The sequence below is a fragment of the Schistocerca gregaria genome, chromosome 8 (assembly GCF_023897955.1).
Source record: "Schistocerca gregaria isolate iqSchGreg1 chromosome 8, iqSchGreg1.2, whole genome shotgun sequence".
NCBI classification, from domain to species: domain Eukaryota; kingdom Metazoa; phylum Arthropoda; class Insecta; order Orthoptera; family Acrididae; genus Schistocerca; species Schistocerca gregaria.
This window is the reverse complement of record NC_064927.1, coordinates 379,206,892-379,229,375: the sequence shown is the minus strand read 5'-3', so window position 1 is coordinate 379,229,375 and position 22,484 is coordinate 379,206,892. Positions and strand designations below refer to the sequence as shown.

Below are 22,484 nucleotides of genomic sequence, written 5' to 3'. Positions count from 1 at the left end.
TTGAGCCGCAAGTGAAATGACGTTGCTGCCAATCGATTTTGTCTGTTACGCTAGGCTCATCAGAGCGCCTAAGACGCACTTCGACATACAAGTGTAGCGTCACTTGAAAGTAATTCCTTGAAACGGTCCACGGCCAAACGCTTCCAGTTTCAATTCAAGCTGATAGGTATGACGTAAGATCAGCTGCGGACCAGATGATTTGTCCGGTGCAGCCACCAACTTATTGTACTTATCGGCGACAGGTTTTGATGTTTTCTGTTAGTTATTTTACAGGCATGCGCACATTATAACACAGGTGCACTATTGGTTTTTAGGATTTGTTAGGACTTGACATACAACATATTGACATGGACAATACTAGCGTTGCGAGCTGTGATACATGCATTGGAGGATAGTACTATCTCTGGTAGGTGAAGGCAGATAACTCTAATTTCCAACTTGTAATGTCCGTTACATGCGATCTGAGTCGAGAAGGAGAAACGAAAATTCTTTCAGATTAAATTATACAATATCGGATAATTATACAAAATCGGATAATTCATTATCGAATGGTGGTATCGGATCACACAGAATTTCGGACACTTCGGTGAGGACGAAAACCATATTTTAGTTTTACATAACAAATATTTGAACATAATGTATTTTTCTCTCACTCTGTAACTAAGTATTAAGGACACAAAGTATTACCTTTGGAATAAACTGACTTAGTTAAAAACTTCAAGACCGTGAAATTTACAATTATAAGTGAGCCAGTTTTTGTTCGCACTGGCAAGTCGCATTTCATTAGTATAAAACAAACGGGTTCTGTGTAATAAATATAAAATTTTAACATTAAAATGAAGAAGTACAATGTAATGAATTTCGTTCACCATCACTTATTACTCAATAAGACTTACGTGGATGAATTGTCCGTACATATACCAGCAAGAAGGAGACAATAACATCCCCTAGCAAGAGAAGAATGGAGCAAGTGACAAAAAATTACAGAAATTCTCCCTTTTACTCATGACTATAAAAATGACAGATTCTCCCTTTTAGTGATGAAGATAAAAATTAAATCAGTATTATTACGATACAACTCCAAACACTATGCGAGTCAAGTTCTCGTCATCAGAGCATTGTTTTCTGTCAATAAAACAACAACATCAATTGGAGATAGTTTTTAATTTCATTCGTGGTAAGGTCTTATAGTACCAAACTGCGGAGGTCATCGGTCTCTAAGCCTACACGCCACTTAATCTGGCTTAAACTAACTTACGCTATAGACAACACACACACCCGCGCCCGAGGGAGGACTCGAACCTCCGACGGGAGGGAGCCGCACTATCCGTGACAAGGCGTCTAAGACCGCACGGCTACCCCGCGCGGCAATTCGACATAAGTTATACAGGCTAAGAAAGCAAAAAATGACTATGACGCTTCTAACTGAGCCTTGTGACAGTATCAGTGGTCACGTTGTAACGTCCCACCGGTTAGTAAGTAGTTCAAAATGGTTTAAATACCTGTGAATATCTTGCTTTCGGTGTCCCTCGACGACTGCATACATTAGCTAAAATATGCTTCTTCAATAAATACAGGATACTATAATGTATTTCACTACAATGATGTAGTCCACAACTGAAGTAAAGCAAGTACATGGATTTATTCACTTCGAAACCTGTATCTTATGAGTTCATGATCAATCTTCAGTGTAATAAGCCTCGTTGTCATTACTACAGCACATACTACACTGGCGATACTACACTAGTCCCCGTGCTCATGGAACCATCACGAACGGTGCCGCCGACGTGCGGGTGTCAACGCAAAACGACGTACTGTTCCTCAGGCAAAGAGTCCGCCCCTGTGCAATCGCCTAGCCACTGTGGAGCTCGAGACTGTGTGCCTTGCACTCTTCTTAGATGCGGTTGCAACCGTACCCGCTATTTGACTTGGCTCCTCTTCTGCCTATTGCACATGTAGGGGGTCATGAGCTGCTGTAGTTGACCGTGATGGGCCACCTTCTCTCTCCTCCGGGCACCAGTCTCTGTGTTTCGGAACGCTCCTCACGCACTGGAAACTTCGCTGCGAGCAAAACCTAGGCTACGCTCGTCACACTCCGTTTCCTGGTGATTCTTAACAGTGTGAAGTCGTCTAAATATTGCCTCCAGTCCACGTCGTAATGAAGAACATGGTGGTCACAGTGCATCGTAGCTGCCCGCTGATGCCTCGTTTTGCGGGTCCAGCCCCGCTCAGCATTGCAGTTACGCTGGCCACAGGCCGTGTGACGTCCAACTTTCTGTGAACGATTGGCAGACTCCTAGCAACACACCCCATCACGTTCATTCATTTTCACCAAATAGTATATTGTGTTAATGTAGCTCGTCTTTTAGTTTTACAGAGCAGTGTAAATGACTAACATGCATCTTCAGATCGTGCTTGCACTATAACTGGTCCCTAACACATCAAAGAGTTTTAAATGTCACGAAATTGTTACTATGAGTAACTTCGTTTTACGTAATCCACTCGTTAATTTGCGTGGCGTTCAAAGATATAGGAAATGAAGCAATTTTCTACTAGATGCTGCGTTGGATACGAAGTGAGGCAGCAAAATGGCGGTAGCTGCGGCTAAGGAGCCTTGTGCACTTCATACAGTTGAAATTTGTATGTTGTTTTCTCTGTTTTTTATTTATTACTAGCTTTTGAACCTCATCCGTACAGCCAGTCTCAGAACGATCTTTATACATCTAAGTATGTAGCAACCTGTACCGTTAAAAGACACAATACATTTAAAATGGAATTAAATCAATGATCTAAGAACTTTAAAATACCCTACTTGATACAAAAATGAGGGTTGATACCACACACAAAACTATTCATTTGTCGCGACGGGCAGCCGCGCGGTCTCAGGCGCATTGCCGCGGTTCGTGCCGCTCCCTCCGTAGGAGTTTCGAGTGTGTATGTTGTCCTTAGCGTAAGTTAGTTTAAGTTATTAAGTACTGTGTAAGCCTAGGAACCGATAACCTCAGCAGTTTGGTCCAAAAGGAACATACCACCTAATTTTTCACTGTATTGTAATGGAAAACATTTTAGAAAGATAAAAGTATCGCTTTTATTATACTCTTATTCGCCTTTCTGTTATAAAATCATACAGGAGTTTATACACATTTATATCTTCTCTCGCTAAAGAGATTGAATGTTAGTCGGTAAAACATTACGAGAGGACGTCAAAGACTTAATTTAAAAAAAAAATGTCTCTGAGCACTATGGGACTTAACTTTTGAGATCATCAGTCCCCTAGAACTTAGAACTACTTAAACCTAACTAACCTAACGACAACACACACATCCATGCCCGAGGCAGGATTCGAACCTGTGACCGTAGCGGTATCGCGGTTCCAGAGTGCCTAGAACCGCTCGGCAACTGCGGCCGGCTAGAATTAATTAGTTTCGTAGTTTCTTGACATCATCTGTTGCAGCTGAAGAAAATGTGGTTAAGATCTTCCTCACTACTGCACTCAAAGGAGGAGGATGTGATCAGGTTAGGCCTTTGGAGATGTTGGCTGAATCTTCACTGATGACTCGAAATCATCCCATTATCACTACAAAGATTCTGCAGCATCCGTATTTTTGGCAGCTAGGGCGTGATGGTGGCTGCACTGCAGTATAATGTCTCCATTTACTTTCAGAAGGTCGGTGGAGATTTTCGCTCCATCGAACCTTGACTCTAGGTCTTACCGTATGTAAGAGGACCACACAGCTGGCACTGAAGCAGTGCACACAACCTCCTTCACCAGATTATTTCTTTATTTGCCTTTACTCCGCTGTGTGCCTTCGCCTAACACATGACGGTAGTATATTTAGGTGGGAAAGCTTTTGACCTACTTCAGCAATGCGGAGTGCCAAATATCTTTTGGTGCTGGAAGGAACACTTAACAGCTGATTTAACCAAGAAACTCTTCTATTTTCTGTGTACTCAGAACATTTAAATCCCTTTCACTCTTTTGGCCGATTGCAGTTTTATTAACTGATCATTTGTATTTATATTTCTTACTAATTTTGTACATTGATTGTACCCTTCTGACTATGTACTAAAATGCATCACTGCCACTGCATCTGTAAATTTTGATAAAAATTGTAACATCAGTTGAACATAGTTCAAATTCGGGAAACAGTCGCCCTTTAATACACCACGTTAAATAGTTTCTCAGTCTCCATTGATTTGTGTCGCTATCGGTATTTGCACTAAATTTACAACTCGTTAATACGTTATTTATCTGACTTATAGTAACGATTCATGATAAACTATCTATTTATGTTCTTTTTGGCTACTACGGACGATGACTGAAAGTTCTTCCAACGTTTTGACAACAGCACTGGTTGGCGTTCTTTAAGATTTAATCTCAATTACTGGTAGTCCACTGAAATAATTTCTTGTGTGGATTCACAGTCATGGCAACAGCTTGAAAATTTCTTAATTACCTAGACCATGGATTGTTACCCTTTAGCTAACTTCATAGCAAATAGCATGCCGTAAATTACAGCAGCAGCAGAGATAGGCCTATGGACAACAGCACTGCGGGTGCTTTCAGTATAAGAAGTTCGAATATTTGCTACGTCGTGCTAGTACAATATTTGGGAAAACATCAACCGTAGGCCAAGAAACACTAGGAGATACTTAAATTAATGTAAACATTTGTCTAGTTCCATTTGCTTATTCGCTTGTTTTGCTTTTGTTCTAGGTTTACCAGATACTTGGAAGAAATGATGAGTCCCATTGCAATGACGCAATTCATGTTTAGCGTCTTGTCCGTCTGCGTTCTGCTGTTTCAGGCAACATATGTAAGTCACTTTATAGTACTACCCGCGATTTCTGTGCTACTGCTGTATTACGCAGTATTACTTTCTGTTCACGGTCCTGTTTTAATATACACAGAGACAATTATTGAGCTACATGAAAAAAATCTTACAAACTACGGCGTGCACACACTTCAAGAGACATTTAAATGTCACTACAGATGTTCGGATTTAGATTATGACATGTTCGATATGCCTGTCATCATTGGCGATGATGTGGCTCAGACGAATAGCGAAATTGTGCATGACACGCTGAAGTGTCGGAACGTTGATGCTGTCAATGACCTATTGAATATCTGTTTACTTCTCAGTAACCGTTTTGGGGTTATAGCTGTACACCGTGTGTTTACTATAGACCCGCAAAAAGGAGTCGCATGAGTTCATATCCGGAGAATATGGCGAAAAATCGAGGCCCATGCCAGTGGTCTTTGGGTCCACAAACTGCTCCACCAGGACATCAAACACTCTCCTGGTTCGATGGGGTCGAGTTCCGTCTTGCATCAACCACATATTGTCGAAATCATGGTCAGTTTGGATAAATGGGGGGGGGGGTGAAATCATCTTCCAGAATCTTTACGTGCCGTTCGGTAGTCACCGTTCCATCAAGGAATATCGCACCGGCTATTCCCTGACTGGACATAGCAAACCATACGGTCACCAGCTGAGTGTGAAGAGACTTGTCGATCGCGAAAAGCGAATTCTCAATCCCCAGATGCGCCAATTTTGCTTATTGGCGAACTCATCCAAATGAAAATGGGCTTCGGTGCTAAACCAAACCACACTAATTCCCATCATGTCCCACATCCAACCACGCAGTTTGAACATCCTAACGCAAACCGTTCAGAAGTTATGGCAATTTTATTTCACATAGTTCAATAATTGTCAACCTGTACAAGTGACGTATGTTGAGTTACAGTTGCCGACATTGTTGTATTAGATGTAAAATATTAACTTAATTGCTTCGACATTTAAATCAACTTTTTGTGCTGTCGCTGCGTCTGTATATTACCAAATGCGATAAGACTCACGGGTATTGTCCACGATCCTTACATTATTTCAGATACAGGGCGTACCAAAAAACACCGACAGCGCTTAGTATGTTCTCCGAAAAAACACATTGCTCGGTTTCAAGAAGGAATCCATATCCGGTAACGCAGAGCTCGGGTCTGGAGATTGTCGAAGTCTGAAAACGAACGGTTGTGGAGGTTTGTTCCGATTCGTCTTGGTGTCTGAATGCGGAAGGCACGCAATCCCTTAGGTATGGCTCAAATGGCTCTCAGCACTATGCGATTTAACTTATGAGGTCATCAGTCGCCTAAAACTTAGAACTAATTATACCTAACTAACCTAAGGACATCACACACACATCCATGCCCGAGGCAGGATTCGAACCTGCGACCGTGGCGGTCGCTCGGCTCCACACTGAAGCGCGTAGAACCTTAGGTATGTTCCACATATTCTGACGTGGCGACGGCTCACTTTTCCACTTAAATAGAACGTAACCCCATCACTGAAAACTAAATGGGAAAGGAAATTGTTGTCTTCCGTGTCCAAACACCAAAATAAATTCACAACTACACGTTGTTCTTTATCGCTATAATGAAGAGTTTCTAGCTACTGAAACTTGTTTGATTTGGAACACAAACGATCCCGTAAAACACGCCAGAAAGATACGAGGGAGTGGTGAAAAGTAATACCTCCCAATTTTTATGTAAAACTGTGAAGGATTTTAAAATCAAATGTTATGAACGTTCTACAGCTTTATTCTTCATGTGTAGATGCTTATTTCTCAACATAGTCAGCCTGGTGACGAACAGATGTCTCCCAACGACAGACCAGTTTGTTGATACCGTCTCTGTGGATTGTTTGACTTTGTTGACGGAGTCAAAACCTCACCTCTGCGTGCATCATTTCACCACCATCAAAGCAAATTCATTGAAAGTTATTAAAATTAAATTTCGGAAACAGCTGAAAATCGAACGCGGCCACGTGGGACTGTATGGGGGATGATCTATGACAGTAAAACCAAGACACTGGATTTTGGCAGATGCCGCAGCGGCCGTGTGTGGTATGACAATGTCATGTTGAAAGAGTGCGTGCTCCTAGTGTGGAAGAACGCTTCGAACTCTCAAGTCGATTCATTTCTCTCGCACTGTCACGTAGCGCATTAATGACCTCCGTTTCACATAAAAATTTGGAGGTATTACTTTTCAGCAGGTCCCTATACATTAAAAATGGATAATTCTCGGCTGACCCGACGAGCAGTCTTCTATGATGTACTAGCAAAGATGTCGAATGTACCTTACGTCCTCAACGTGCACACGGGGTCGACTTACAGATTTCCACTTGCATTGACAACCTTTGTCTTGAAAGTGGTCGTGCCATAGTAGAATACTTTGAGCTTCAAAAGGCGAAGAGCCATACTCTCGACGAGAATCACGCAGTATAGTTTTAACCAAACTGTACCTGATGAATCTGAAAACGCAAAACGTCTTTAGTTGCTGTCTTATAGCCACCTTCACACAGGCCGGCCGCGGTGGCCGTGCGGTTCTGGGCGCTTCCGTCCGGAACCGCGTGACTGCTACGGTCGCAGGTTCGAATCCTGCCTCGGGCATGGGTGTGTGTGATGTCCTTAGGTGATTTAGGTTTAAGTAGTTCTAAGTTATAGGGGACTAATGACCACAGTTGTTAAGTCCCATAGTGCTCAGAGCCATTTGAACCATATGAACCACCTTCACACACATTGGATAATGAACGAGCGAGGTTGCAAGTAAGCTAGCTTAAACTCCTGAACAATGGTTCAGTGCTTTAAGCTACCTGCACCGCGTAGACTCCCAGTGGCTACCTCAACAACCGGCACCATACAGCAGGCCCTAATTAATTTATTTTTAATTTTGATGAGTATGTTAATACAGTATGATACTTAGGCACTCTGCTCTCCTTATATTTCCAGAGCGATGACTTCAGCGCCGTGTTTCGGTGTGTGGCTTTCCTGCCCCTTCCTGGCGGCCAGATGTATATCTACTGCTGGGCTGCTCATCGCATCACTGAGAAGGTACCCGACCACCGGCGCTGCTCAGTTCAGTTAAATATTCTGCTATTTAGAGAGTTGCTTTTTATATCTAGTGCACAGGTCACCAAGCAGTGCAGCTACGAGTAAAAACTGCCGTATCGGGAGTGTATGTCGCAAGCCTTTCGAAAGCTTTACGTCAAAGATCAATGTAGAAAAACACTATGCAGTGGATTTCTTTGTTAAAAGATCGTCATAACAAGTGTAATTTCTAGCACATAAATTACAATGTCTAAAACAAGGAATAATTATTTAAATATCAAACTTCATAATACAAGCGTTGTCATACCTACTAAAATTTCACACAGCACAGATTTTAGGGCTATCTGTATGGGTTCATGAATCTGCCTGTGGCTGGGAGAATTTTTTTTAGGGGTTTAGTCCATTTTAAAGCGTGTTATATTTATTTCAATAGTTAATTACTGCCTGTTAGTCTTATATCTGTGTAATTTTTTAATTGATTTCAAACATTTCGCTGAGTTTACAACAGATACATGGTAAATTTCAGTTTTATTTCAGTTTCTTTCCACCTAACCAATGTTTTGCTTTCTCGTAAGGATATCTCGTGAATATCATGTGACGATAAAAGTTAGAGAGAATGGAACTCATACAGAGGCATATTAGCAATCGTTCTTATCCAGGCTGAAACAGAAGAAGGGGAAATAGCAGTGTTACACAACGTACCCTCCGGCACACACCAGACAAGAAAGCGTTTTAATATTGGAATTTCATCCAGTTCTCAGCTATGTTGAAAGTTTCAAGTCCCTAGGTCATTGGAAAATGACAGTGATAAACAAAGTACCCTCCCATAAACACCGGACTAGTAACATTGTCACCCAGTTCTGCTGACCCATGTCCAAAGTTCCAAATCTTTAATTCACCGGGATATGACAATGGTAAACGAAGAACGCTCCCCCACACACCAGGCAAGAAGGAGAGTGAATATTTCACTGTCATCCAGATGTGAGCCATGGTGAAAGAGTCGTGTCTCCAGGTCATCAGGAAGTTGGCTGAAAATCAACTGCAAAAATTTATGCCGCAAGAACAGACAAGAAATCGACCTAATAAAAATTTGTTAAAAAAGCGGAGATTTTGACTGTTAAATAGTATCGTAACTATCAGAATAGAACTACTGGATGTTCATAACTACGTCTATAGTTTCGGAAAACGGCGAGGCAAAAGCTATAAGAGCACAAGAGGTTTAGATGGATAGAGCATCTCTGGATTCGTAATAGATGCGGCATAGTTGCGGAGCGTTCCATCAGGGGCGGCCGTGTCAGAACATGCAGACAGATGTTCAACTGAGTGTGAATTCCTAAGGGACCAAACTGCTGAGGTCTTTGGTCCCTAGACTTACACACTACTTAAACTAACTTACGTTAAAAACAACACTCACACTCATGCCCGAGGGAGGACTTGAACCTCCGGCGGAAGGGCCTCCTCAGTCCGCGACATGGAGTCTCATAGCACACGGCGCACACAAATCATTCGCTCCGTATTGTCCCAGCGAATTAATTAGTTCGCGGCTCCAGACAGGAAACCCAGTGAACAGATTTACGAAGCGACCTTCTGTCGCCCCTTCGCTGGCGACAAGCAGCAGAAAGCTTAATTAATGTCAGGTATTAACCTTCGCTGCATCACTAATGGTGGCAATATCAAGCATCTGCAGTGTGAGTGAACTTGGAGGTATGTACTAGCCAGTGATATGCGTCTACTTTCTGTATGACTTGTAGTTTTCATGCACTCATGTTATGAAACGCCCGAGATACTTGCGAATTATCCCATATAGCATTTCAATAATCTGAAAAATTTGGCACATAATATATCCTATATTTTTTAAAAGCTTCGTTGTTTATTTTACGTGCTAGTTTGGACTACTTCATAGGTCTATTCCTTTTTCTTATTTTCAGTATACTTCTGAAGGTGCAAAATTCAGCAAGGTTACTTGGCTTCGTATTTGATAAGCAACTTTCTTCTTTAGCTCGTCTAACGGTGGCTTCAGCAATTGGGAACTGATATAGCACGCTTACACGTTAGTCGCTAGTCCTTGCTCGGCTTGTGCGGACTAAACATTAGAATTTTATTCCTGCTGAACTTCTCGATATAGTGTTATCATTACCTGACTTGCTGGACTGGCCTCAGGAGAAGTGGAGACACTTGTCCGCAAGCTGCTGCGGAGAAAGATGATAAAGCACGCTTGATTCAATTTCATAATATTTATGAGTGATGCTGTACTGATTATCCAAGCCAGATGTATGGATCAGCAAGAGCTACGTGTCCAGAGGCCATCAACTAAAGATCATCTGGGGATCAGGGCGACTACAGGTTTATTGCGGAAGTGACCCCATTTTCAGACTCTAGGCGGAGGCTGGCGAGCTGCTACTCTCCTTCGTTTACAGCGGATATGAAAAGAGATGTTGTTCTGGGTACCAGGACATCGATCATCGTACACATTTGGGAGGAGGAGTGGCGTGCAGAAAGGAAACCCAGCAGCAGTTCATTAATAGTAAGTTCTGTATGTGGGGCAGCTCCTTTTAGCTACAGAGGAGCAATGAAGTACTACTTTTATTAATTTGCCTCTGGATTGGGAACTGCCCTCTGATGCCTACTATCCTCGTTCGATGAGAAAGCCCACCACATTGCAGTGCCTTTGCCGTACTACTATCATTTTAGCAGGATGAACTTAGTTTCCACGGGGGGGGGGGGGGGGGGGGGGGGCAGAATATAGAAGAATTTAGAATTTGGCTGCAGCCTTGTACTTTATTTCTAGTGTCGATGTATGAAATGTGCTGCAATTATTAAGTCTCTGTTATCCATTACACCTTCCTTGGCGTTTTTAGTTTTGAAAACTCTCTATACCGTTTTAGGCAGGTTATAATTTTGTTTCTCTACTTTACTGACTTGTTTATTGTGATCACTGAAGTGTCACTTACAGGACACATTTTTTTTAAATTCCTATTGATATTTCTTGAGCCTTCCCAATTTGCTCCACCCTACCATCCTACGCCACAGTCGTGTGTGAAATTTGGGTACGTTTGAATAAGGGGCGTGGCAACACTGGAACTTAAAAACAAATCTATAAACTTCGTAAAACATGACTTGTACACCAAGAGTTCGTTACTTACCTAATGTAGAAAGGTTGTTTCCTTCAATCTCTTTTTAAGTGAACGTGTTGTCATTTCATTGATCACATTGACAGGATGACGTGACATATTAATGACAAACTCAAGCTGAGAGGAACATAAATGCGGTTAAAAATAAAACAAAAATAACAGTTAATTCAGCACCCCCAATTGTACGCATATTTCGGTAGTTTAATTTACTACCTTCAGTTTTTTATTAAAAATATTTCTTAGTTCAACCTACCGTACTGATGACATCAAATTCAACTAGGCTCTCATTACAGCTGAAATGTTTCATCGCCACAAGTCAACAGAAGAAGAGTATGTCAAGCAGTAAAGACTCTCTTGCTACACCCTTTTAGGGATTTAGAATCAGTGACAACGGAGCACTTCTCGTGGTACCTACTATCCAGGAGCTGGATCAAGAATATCGATGATTATGCCATCGCCACAGGAAAAATGCTGCTTAAATTAAGAAGTAATTTAAGGATGAGAAACTGCACGCTATTGTTGTACATTGGCATGCGAAATTACTTTCAGCATTGATAGGTAACGACACGGTAAACAACACCCTACAATTCATTCTAATTATGGCAGTGACCAACTTCTTGGTGTGCCGTCATTACTTGGGACTGGAAAAGATCGGAAAACTAAACGGGTTCTTCAGACCTATGAAAAATCATTAATTCATGACATAACGCCATCAAATTAGCTTTCTTTTAGAGAAGTGCATGTGGAGAAACCATCTGTACTTACATTACGGGCATAAATGTAATCATTCTCAGAAGGCTTTTTGTGAAAGAAGAGGTCTGACTAAGTCAAAATTCAAAATGCTTGGCCTGAAATAGATGTTAATAAATTACAAACAAATGTTAATAAATTACAAAAATTCTGAAGACATTAGTGCAGAGCTCCTGGGTACATGGAACCACTAAAAGCTGTTATTTCCCGACGACTAGTTCCGGTCAAGCAACCATCTTGAAGTCACTTTAAAGAATATCTTCTGGAATTAAATACGTAATTGTGACGTAGCGCAGCATCAGGGCCATGTCCTTATGTCTGCTACTTTCTACATTTCGCATAAACCACCAACTAATGAGAAATGTATAAAGCCCTTTTAGTGTTATGGAAGCCATCCACCATGCAAGATGCATGACGAAAAGTATGTATGTTTTATAATACGTATGTTCCGCGGTAAATTAGAATTATCAACTCAAAAAAAGGAATGTAATTTGTTGTATTCGTTCGGTCCTTGCCAATGTCTATGTTGAATCGCGATTATACGCTCACTTTACTGCTACTGTGTGAGTGTCGGGGAGAGTTTGGGAAGGGGGGGGGGGGGGGGGTTAATGGGAAAGGAGAGAAGTAAAACGACTGAGTGCATTGGTGGAATATAGAGTTGTGTAGTGCTGCAGTGGGGAAACAGCTGGATCACCCTGTTGCTGAGGCGTCCAGCAGAACGTCCATTTCAATGACTGCTTTACAGCCTGTACCATCTTGATCCTTCTCACCTACAACAGCTTTTCTGAATTGTGTAGGTGGGAACTCTCCCTACGTTTCTGTAACCCTCCTGGCTTCAAACGTTGTTAGTCATTGCTCTTACCCATCAGCCCCTTCCTGTTCTCATTCCAGCGCCATACAGGCCTCTATTCCACTAACCCCCTCCCTCTCTGTCCCGCCCACCATCCAACTTCCCGACTGCACCTAGCTGCCCCACTCTCCACCTCATCCCTGCACACTCTCAACAGCACTTCAGCGTTCCCCAACCCTACCCTGGTGTCTCTCCCACTCCCATCCCCAGCCTTCTTCTTACCCCCACCCAGTTGCCTCTCCTTTAATGCTCTGCTTCTTGCAGTCTGGCTCCAGCAGCCAGAGACTGTGGGCATATGTGTGTGAGTAGCGTTTACGTTAGTTTTGTGCCTACATGGAGGTTTTCTATTGTTTGACGAAGGCCTTGCTAGCCAAAAGCTAAATTTCCGACAGTCTTTTTGTTGTACCTTTTTGCATTATATTGATCTGATTTGCATTATCTTTTTCATTATATTGATACATACCATCATGGATTTTCGACTGTCTGACATTCTGTGCAAGGGTTGTTTGCAATGTAAGACAAGTGAAAGAATACCATATTACATGGAGAAAAAGGGAAGAATGACAGTAATACTGAGAGACTGGTTCCGCATCGTGTCTATTGCCAGTGGTTAATGTGGCAATAATATTTCCGTTTCTTTAACCAGGTTTCACTCCAAATCTCACGTTTCTTCTTTTGTTACTTTCGTAACACAAGCAAAACGGCTGCCAAAGCCACTGACTGCCATCTGAGATCGACATTTTCTGGTAAACGAACTGATGCTTGTACAAGCATACCTGAGATCTGTGGAGGCGAGACCAATTTGTACATACTCCAGCAAGCACGCTTGTGTACTTGTGAAGCATGCAGCTACACGTCTGACAGGCTTGATTGGGCTAGATGATGGGTAGTCTACGCTAGCTGTCCCTGACCGCAAGAGAGCTGACGGGCACAGCCTGTATTAAGGAGTAGCGGAAGTGAGATTACCAACACTCCTGACGTCCGAGACCACAAAGTGAAGGTATTCCGCTAGCGTTTAATCAGAGGAACGAGTATCGACCTAAGCGGGGAGTAAATCCGAAGCAGAATAGTACAGGTAAAGAGAACAACCCTTCTCTGAATTAGTCTGTTACTATAAAAAATAAGCCCTAACTTGAGAAATACATTGCTGACAATGTATCTGAGAGATGGATAGTTTTATATCAGTAAACCGAACAAAAGACATGATGATCTCTCCACCACCAAAAAATTTTTGAATATTCCCCTATTCAGATCTCTGGGGAGGGACTGTCAAGGGCAAGCTGACCATGTGAAAAATATTGAATAACTAATAAACGGATAACGTTCTACGACTCGGTGTGTGAAACGTTAGAAGTTTGAATGTGGTAGGGAACCTAGAAAATCTGAACATAGGAATGCTAAGGCTCATTCCAGATGTAATAGGTATCAGCGAATGGAATTTAAAAAAAATAGGATTTCTCGTTGACAAGTACAGGGTAATAACAGCAGCAGCAGAAAATTGTATAACAGGAGCAGGATTCGTTATTAAAAGGAAAGTATGGCAGAGAGTGAGTTATTATGAGAGGTTCAGTGCTATGGTTTTTCTCAACAGAATAGAAAGTAACCAACATCGACAACAATAGTTCAGGTACACATACCGATGTCGCAAACTGCATATGAGGAGGTAATGTATATGATGATTCTGAACGGCTAATCCAGTAAGGAAAGGGAGATCAAAAACTAATAGTCCTTAAGGACTGAACTGTGGTTGTAGGGGAGGAGTAGAAGAAAGGGTTACTTGAGAATGTGAGTTTCCTACCAGGAATGAGACAGGAGAAACACTAAGTTCTACAATAAATTTTCAGTCATTAATAGAGAATACTCTGTTCAGAAATCACAAGAGGAGGAGATGTACTCCGAAAAGGCCGGGAGATGTTGGAAGATTTAAGTTAGAGTACATCATCGTCAGAAAGTGATTCAGAAATCAGATACTGGATTGTAAGGAGTACTCGGGAACAGATATAAACTCAGGCCACAGTTTAGTAGTGATGAAAAGCGGACACCGAGCGAGGCTGTGCTTGGCTACCATACTGGACTCGCATTCGGCAGACGACGGTGCAAGCTCGCGGTCAGCCATCCTGATCTACGTTTTCTGGGATTTCCCTACATCGGTTAAGGCAGATTCCAGGATGGATCATTCGAAAGAGCACGGCCGATTTCCTTCTCCATCCTTCCCTAATTCTAGCTTATGCTCCGTCTCTAATGACCTCGCTGTCGACGGAACGTTGCACTTCCTAAATAGTAGACTGAAGTTTGAGAGACTAGCCGTGAAGAAATGAGATATGGAAATACCAAAGAAAGAAGAGATACGCTTCAAGTTCTTTCTGAGATTACAGATACTGTGAGAAGGAAAAGCTCAGTTGGCAGTTCAGTTGAGGAATGGTTCAAATGGCTCTGAGCACTATGGGACTTAACATCTGAAGTCATCAGTCCCCTAGAACTTAGAACTACTGAAACCTAAATAACCTAAGGACATTACACACATCCATGCCCGAGGCAGGACTCGAACCTGCGAACGTAGCAGTCGCCTGGTTCTGGACTGAAGCGCCTAGAACAGCTCGGCCACCGCGGCCGGCTCAGTTGAAGAGGAATGAACATCTCTAAGAAGGACAATCACACAAGTTGGAAAGAAAAACATAGGTACAAGGATGGCAACTGCAAAGAAACCATGAGTAACAGAATAAATACTTCAGTTGATACATAAAGAAGGAAGTACCAAAATGTTCAGGGAAATTCAGGAATAGAGAAATGTAAGACGTGCAACAATGAAATAATAGGAAGTGCAGGGAAGCTAAGATGAAATTGCTGCTTGAAAAATATGAAGAAATCGGAAAAGAAATGATAGTCGTTAGGACTCAGCCTGCATATATAAAAGTCAAAACAATGTTCAGTGAAATTAAATCCATGGCTGGTAACATTAAGAGTCGAATGTAACTTCGAGTGTTAAATGTAGAGGTGAGTGCGTATAGGTGGAAAGAGTACATTGAAGGTCGCTATGAGGGGAAAGACTTGTATGATGTGATGGAAGAAGAAACAGAAATCGATATGGAACAGATAGGGATCCAGTATGAGAATCAGAAGTTAAAAGAGCTTTGGAAGGCTTAAGATCATATATGGCAGACGGGATAGATAACATTCCATCAGAATTTCTAAAATCATTGGGGGAAGTGGCTACAGAACGACTATTCACGTTGGTGTGTCGGATATATGAGTCAGGCAAACTTTCGGAAAAAATCATAAACACAATTCCGAACATTGCAAGAGCCGGCAAGTACGAGAATTATCGCAAAATCAGCTTAACATCGCATACATCCAAGTCTCTGACAAGAATAATATACAAACAAATGGAAAAGAAAACTGAGGCTATGTTAGATGACCATCAGTTTGGCTGCAGGAAAGGTAAAGGTACCAGAGAGACAGTTCTCATATTGCGATTGATATTGGAATCAAGACTAAAGGAAAATCAAGACACGTTCATAGGGTTTCTCAAACTGGAAAAAGCGTTGGGCAGTGTCAGAGGTGCAAGATGTCCGACATTCTGAGAAAAATAGGAGTAAGCTACAAGGAGAGACGGGAAATGTGCAACATGTACAAGAGCCAAGAGCGAATAATAACAGCTGAAGACCAAGAACGAAGTGCTCGGGTTAAAATGCGTATAAGACAGGGATGTAGTCTTTCGCCCCTACTGTTCAGTCTGTACATCGAAGAAGCAATGAAAGATACAAAAGAAAGATTGAAGAGGTGAGGGTTTATCAGTGACAAGAATCGCTGATGACAGTGCTATCCTGAGTGAACGTGAAGAAGATATACATGAGCTGCTGAATGGAATGACCAATCTAACGAGTACAGAATATGGTCTGAGAGTTAATGGGAGAAAGATGAAAGTAATGAGAAGCAGCAGAAAGTAGAACAGCGAGAAACTTAATATCAGAATTGATGATCAACAAGTAGAAGTAGTTAAGGAATTCTACTACGTAGGCGCCAAAATAACCCGTAACAGACGGAGCACGGAGGACAGCAAAAGCAGACTAGCTACAGAAAAAAAGGGCATTCCTGGCCAAGAAAAGTCTTCTAGTATCAAACACTGGCCTTGAAGGTCGTTGGAACGCCCTATCCCGACAACGTTAAATTTAGTGACTCGGCTTCCCTGTATTTCAGGAACCACTGTAGCCATTGACATGAAACTTTTACAGGACATTAAACTGTATGTTCTGAGTCTACTGAACTACAATAATTGCATTTCAGCCACTGCTTTTGGAAATATTTTTTTTAATTACACGGTTAAAATCTTCTGTACTTTTTTGTACGTTATCCTAAATAATTTTAATTATACTGAACATTATGTTCTTCTTTTAGTTCAGTAGACTCAGGATATGTATGTTATTACTCTCTGAAAATTGAAAATCTGAATACTCTACTCGGAGTGGATTCTGTGATTTAGAGAAAAATGCAACAAAGTGCAAATTTACAGGAACGGCTTCTAAAGTTTCAAAAGACTGTAACTCACTTAATATACGATTATTTTTTTAATTTTTAGTCACTCAGAAGCACCCTGAACCATATTGTATATCATCCGCATGATATTTTTCCAGGTTTTTTTTCTTCTTTCTGGACTCCTTAGTGGCCAACTGTGCTGCATACTCTGCTTTATCAATGCGAACCTTGTCCATCTGTTCAAGTTCTCTGATGCAGTTTGCCCCAAGATTATTTCCCATATGCTGTAGCACTTTCACCCTACCAATGTCGCCATCATGAAATGCAATAACAGCATCACTGACCCCCCCCCCCCCCCCCCTTTAGCGTCTTCATTCCAACAAAAACATTTTTTGGTAAGCGAGTCCATCTAAGATTCCATCCATTGGGATTTTGAGTCTGACCATGCAGACACATCTTCAGTAATTCAGGATCTGCCAGGTCTTTGTAAATAGGTTTTATGATACCCATGACTGCTGCTGGGATGGAATATTTATGGCTGTATGAACTGTTTGCGTATTGGGCATTGCGGTAATTGCACCATGAATCAGATCCAGAAGGGCAAAGGTACTGAACCGGTTTTTTGTCAGTTGACAGTCTGTAGAAGAAGGTAGGCCATGCTGCCTGCTTGATTTTCAACCAATCTTAAGTATTATTTACAATGGCCATCCCATAATACTGTTGTAGTTCATCAATCATTTTGTCTGTCGGCCTGCCTCCTATGGTTTTACCATCAGAAAGTTTCTTGTCTCTCAAACTTTGTTTCAACTTCCTCAACCTGGTGCCCATCAACTTCTGGACACGACCAACACATTCCTGTTTTGTGATATCTTCTCACCGTAAGGCTGAGCGGCTACTACACGGTTACATGCCTTTGAGTCTCCATCACCTTAGAACTTAGTGTAACACACTACCCTTTCGTTCACAGATCAGCTAAAAATTTGAGTAGCTACAGAGGCCTCCATACCAGAACTTGTTCCTTCATAATTTCTGTCACAGATATGCTCTTCTTCATTCCCTGATTTACACTTACAACAATGTTTGATTAAAATATGGAAATTTATTACCTTTCCAGTATCCACACTGGTCACTGAAGCAACAGAATTATTAAAACTGTAGCCATGTTCATACAATGAAGGCTTTCACGATCGGATGGTACTGTTGTTGATAATTCTTCTGGGTTATATGGCCATCGTCCATGGAATACTCCTATTCCTAACGTTTCGTCCAATACTACGTTGGACATCCTCAGAGGTATGGCTGGTCCTGATGAGTCCTGCCGACTCAAGAACTGTAGCCACGTTTCTGACAAGCGCCATTAAAAGCTACTGGTATGGCAGTCATACCATCATTTATTTCAACAGCTTCGTTTGAAGCACCCTTCATTGACTCACATGTCACAGATTCCACAGCAACTCCAATAAATCTTGCATATTTGTCGATTTTACAAGGTGGGCGTGGCACATTCATCAACTCACACATTGTTTCTGTGGCAGTGTCTCCTTTGCCCATAGCTCTCAATCAATAAAACCACCTAACATTTACTTCAAAATAATTATCTTTACATTTATCAGAATTCCAAAAAGAATGAGTATATTTACAACTGGCACAATTAATTATAAGTTTCTTGGCTAGTCCATTTGATACCTCACTGTCTTCAAGTAAACTAACTGGCCATACACATATTTTACAACACACACATTCACCTAACACCCTTATTATGATGTGTAAATCTTTCAGAACCTAAACTAACTTACCATTTACATCACTTTCGTTTTGAGAAAACTGTGTATCACAGCGTTTTATTTTAATCTTCAAAGCACTAATGGATGTTTCTCTAGATACTGACGAGTTTGCCTGTATTTCATTGTCTGTAATTTCACGTGCCACATGTTGAACGCAATCTTTCCCTTTATTCGAAAATTTATTACCATGATTTCACGGCAATAGATTTCGAAAAATGGAAACATTGTGTTCAACATGAGGTGTTTATTTGGAAAATTGCAAATTTTATAATGAGATGAAAATCCTAAAATGTGAACATTTTTTTCTATTCTGACCCCCATTAAACTGAGGAAGAAATTTCTGAGAGTGTATGTTTGGAGCACAGTATCGTAAGCTAGTGAAACACGGTATGCAGGAAAACCAGGTAAAGAGAATCGAAGCATTTGAGATGCGGTGTTACAGGCGAATGTTGAAAATTAGATGGTCTAATAAAGCAAGTAATGAGGAGTTTCTTCGTTGTATCGGTGAGGAAAGGAATATATGAGAAAGACTGACAAGAAGAAGATGATAGAATATCTTTTAAGGCATCAGGGAAAAATTTCCATGTTTCTACAGAGAGCTGTAGGGCGAAAAAACTGTAGAGGAAGGCAGAGAAGAGGAACCAGAAATTGGAATACATCCAGCAAATAATAGAAGACGTGGTTGCAAGTGATACTCTGACATGAAGAGGTTGGTTCAGGAGATAAATTCGTGGTGGGCCGCATCAAAAGACTGATGACTCAAAAAAATCATGGACTAATGGAAAAGATGAGAATCTAAGAGTCTGAGATATGATGTTATGTAAGGATACTGAAAATTTAGTGGACTGATAAGATGAGAAATGAGAAAGTTCTGAAAAGAATTTGACAGTAAAGGTATATATGAAAAATAACGATAAGATGGGAGAAGATTGTGGGAAATGCGTTCAGACGTCAGGAACAATACCATCGTATTGGAAAGGGCTACAGAACGAAAAAATTGTAGGGGAAACAGAAATTGAAGGGTTCGCTGGAAGAAACCTTCTATTTGTTAAGGATCAGACTGATCATTGTAAATGTTGTATTTCCGTGTGCGGTACATCCTGGTAACAAAGTCTCATTGGTATTGCAAGAAATCACTGTCTGCTATATAAATTGTTTGGTCATATAGTATTTATGCGTATGTCTTTGTATGTAATTAAATATATACTCCTGGAAATGGAAAAAGGAACACATTGACACCCGTGTGTCAGACCCACCATACTTGCTCCGGACACTGCGAGAGGGCTGTACAAGCAATGATCACACGCACGGCACAGCGGACACACCAGGAACCGCGGTGTTGGCCGTCGAATGGCGCTAGCTGCGCAGCATTTGTGCACCGCCGCCGTCAGTGTCAGCCAGTTTGCTGTGGCATACGGAGCTCCATCGCAGTCTTTAACACTGGTAGCATGCCGCGACAGCGTGGACGTGAACCGTATGTGCAGTTGACGGACTTTGAGCGAGGGCGTATAGTGGGCATGCGGGAGGCCGGGTGGACGTACCGCCGAATTGCTCAACACGTGGGGCGTGAGGTCTCCACAGTACATCGATGTTGTCGCCAGTGGTCGGCGGAAGGTGCACGTGCCCGTCGACCTGGGACCGGACCGCAGCGACGCACGGATGCACGCCAAGACCGTAGGATCCTACGCAGTGCCGTAGGGGACCGCACCGCCACTTCCCAGCAAATTAGGGACACTGTTGCTCCTGGGGTATCGGCGAGGACCATTACAACCGTCTCCATGAAGCTGGGCTACGGTCCCGCACACCGTTAGGCCGTCTTCCGCTCACGCCCCAACATCGTGCAGCCCGCCTCCAGTGGTGTCGCGACAAGCATGAATGGAGGGACGAATGGAGACGTGTCGTCTTCAGCGATGAGAGTCGCTTCTGCCTTGGTGCCAATGATGGTCGTATGCGTGTTTGGCGCCGTGCAGGTGAGCGCCACAATCAGGACTGCATACGACCGAGGCACACAGGGCCAACACCCGGCATCATGGTTTGGGGAGCGATCTCCTACACTGGCCGTACACCTCTGGTGATCGTCGAGGGGACACTGAATAGTGCACGGTACATCCAAACCGTCATCGAACCCATCGTTCTACCATTCCTAGACCGGCAAGGGAACTTGCTGTTCCAACAGGACAATGCACGTCCGCATGTATCCCGTGCCACCCAACGTGCTCTAGAAGGTGTAAGTCAACTACCCTGGCCAGCAAGATCTCCGGATCTGTCCCCCATTGAGCATGTTTGGGACTGGATGAAGCGTCGTCTCACGTGGTCTGCACGTCCAGCACGAACGCTGGTCCAACTGAGGCGCCAGGTGGAAATGGCATGGCAAGCCGTTCCACAGGACTACATCCAGCATCTCTACGATCGTCTCCATGGGAGAATAGCAGCCTGCGTTGCTGCGAAAGGTGGATATACACTGTACTAGTGCCGACATTGTGCATGCTCTGTTGCCTGTGTCTGTGTGCCTGTGGTTCTGTCAGTGTGATCATGTGATGTATCTGACCCCAGGAATGTGTCAATAAAGTTTCCCCTTCCTGGGACAATGAATTCACGGTGTTCTTATTTCAATTTCCAGGAGTGTACAATATTTCATATCTTAAAATACAGTCTTGTGAAGCAGCAAATGGCTGGCCGGATTGGCCGAGCGGTTCTAGGCGCTTCAATCTGGAACCGCGCGATCGCTACGGTCACAGGTTCGAATCCCGCCTCGAGCATGGCTGTGTGTGATGTCTTTAGGTTAGTTAGGTTTAATTAGTTCGAAGTTTTAGTGGGGTAATGACCTCATAATTTAAGATCCATAGTTCTCAGAGCCATTTGAACCATTTTTGAAGCAGCAATTGCTTCCGCAGAATTCAGTGACAGTAAATAAAACCCTGAGATTATAATGGCACACGGCAGGAATATAGCACTTAGTAACTCTCCAGCGTGAGTGTTTGGAAATGCTGAAATTATGTGAGTGTCTGTTTCGATATTTCACTGAGGATTTATGTATTAGTTAATTTACATCGAAACTTCTGACCAGACACGGTTCGTAGTTAAAGGTTCTAAAGCGGGGCCGCTCCATATTTCACATTAAAACATTTTTCAATAACTTATTACAGAATTTAAATTATCAAAATACATTTCTAATGTTTCGGTCTTAGATTTAATTAAAGGTGGCCAACGTTTTTGGAAATGGTGACATGTGACATCGATTGATGTTTGAACTGGTAGTAGCTTGACTTAACACTACCACGTAGCTCTATGTAACGGAGGTTTGTGGGCGTGGCGTCCTCGGAGTACAGCTCGCCGTCCCAAAGGCTCTGGTGTTCCAGTCTAAAGGTGTTCTACCAACCTGGCAAAATTTTCACGTTCCAGTGCTTACATCAAACGGGAATGAACAGAGTTGCTGAAATTTCACTATTGAATCCCTATGTCTGTGTCTCGCTATTGTGCTTAGTTGAGTCATTATTATCCGTTTAGTATTATTGTTTTTGTAGTGTTTTAGCAATTTTTTTGTTTCTGCCATCCCGTACAGAGATACTGTATAGAGACGTGTCACCACGTAGCGAGAGTTCGCGAATGATT

At 42.3% G+C, this 22,484-nt stretch overlaps 1 protein-coding gene across 1 annotated transcript in view; it reads left to right on the top strand.

Moving 5' to 3' along the window:
* Window positions 1–22,484, top strand: part of LOC126285205 (odorant receptor Or2-like) — a 65,771-nt gene that overhangs the window by 30,392 nt on the left and 12,895 nt on the right. Inside the window, exons 4-5 of the mRNA XM_049984510.1 lie at window positions 4,718–4,817; window positions 7,786–7,887. Of these exons, the coding sequence (XP_049840467.1) occupies window positions 4,718–4,817; window positions 7,786–7,887 (202 nt within the window). The remainder of the gene's footprint in view (window positions 1–4,717; window positions 4,818–7,785; window positions 7,888–22,484) is intronic.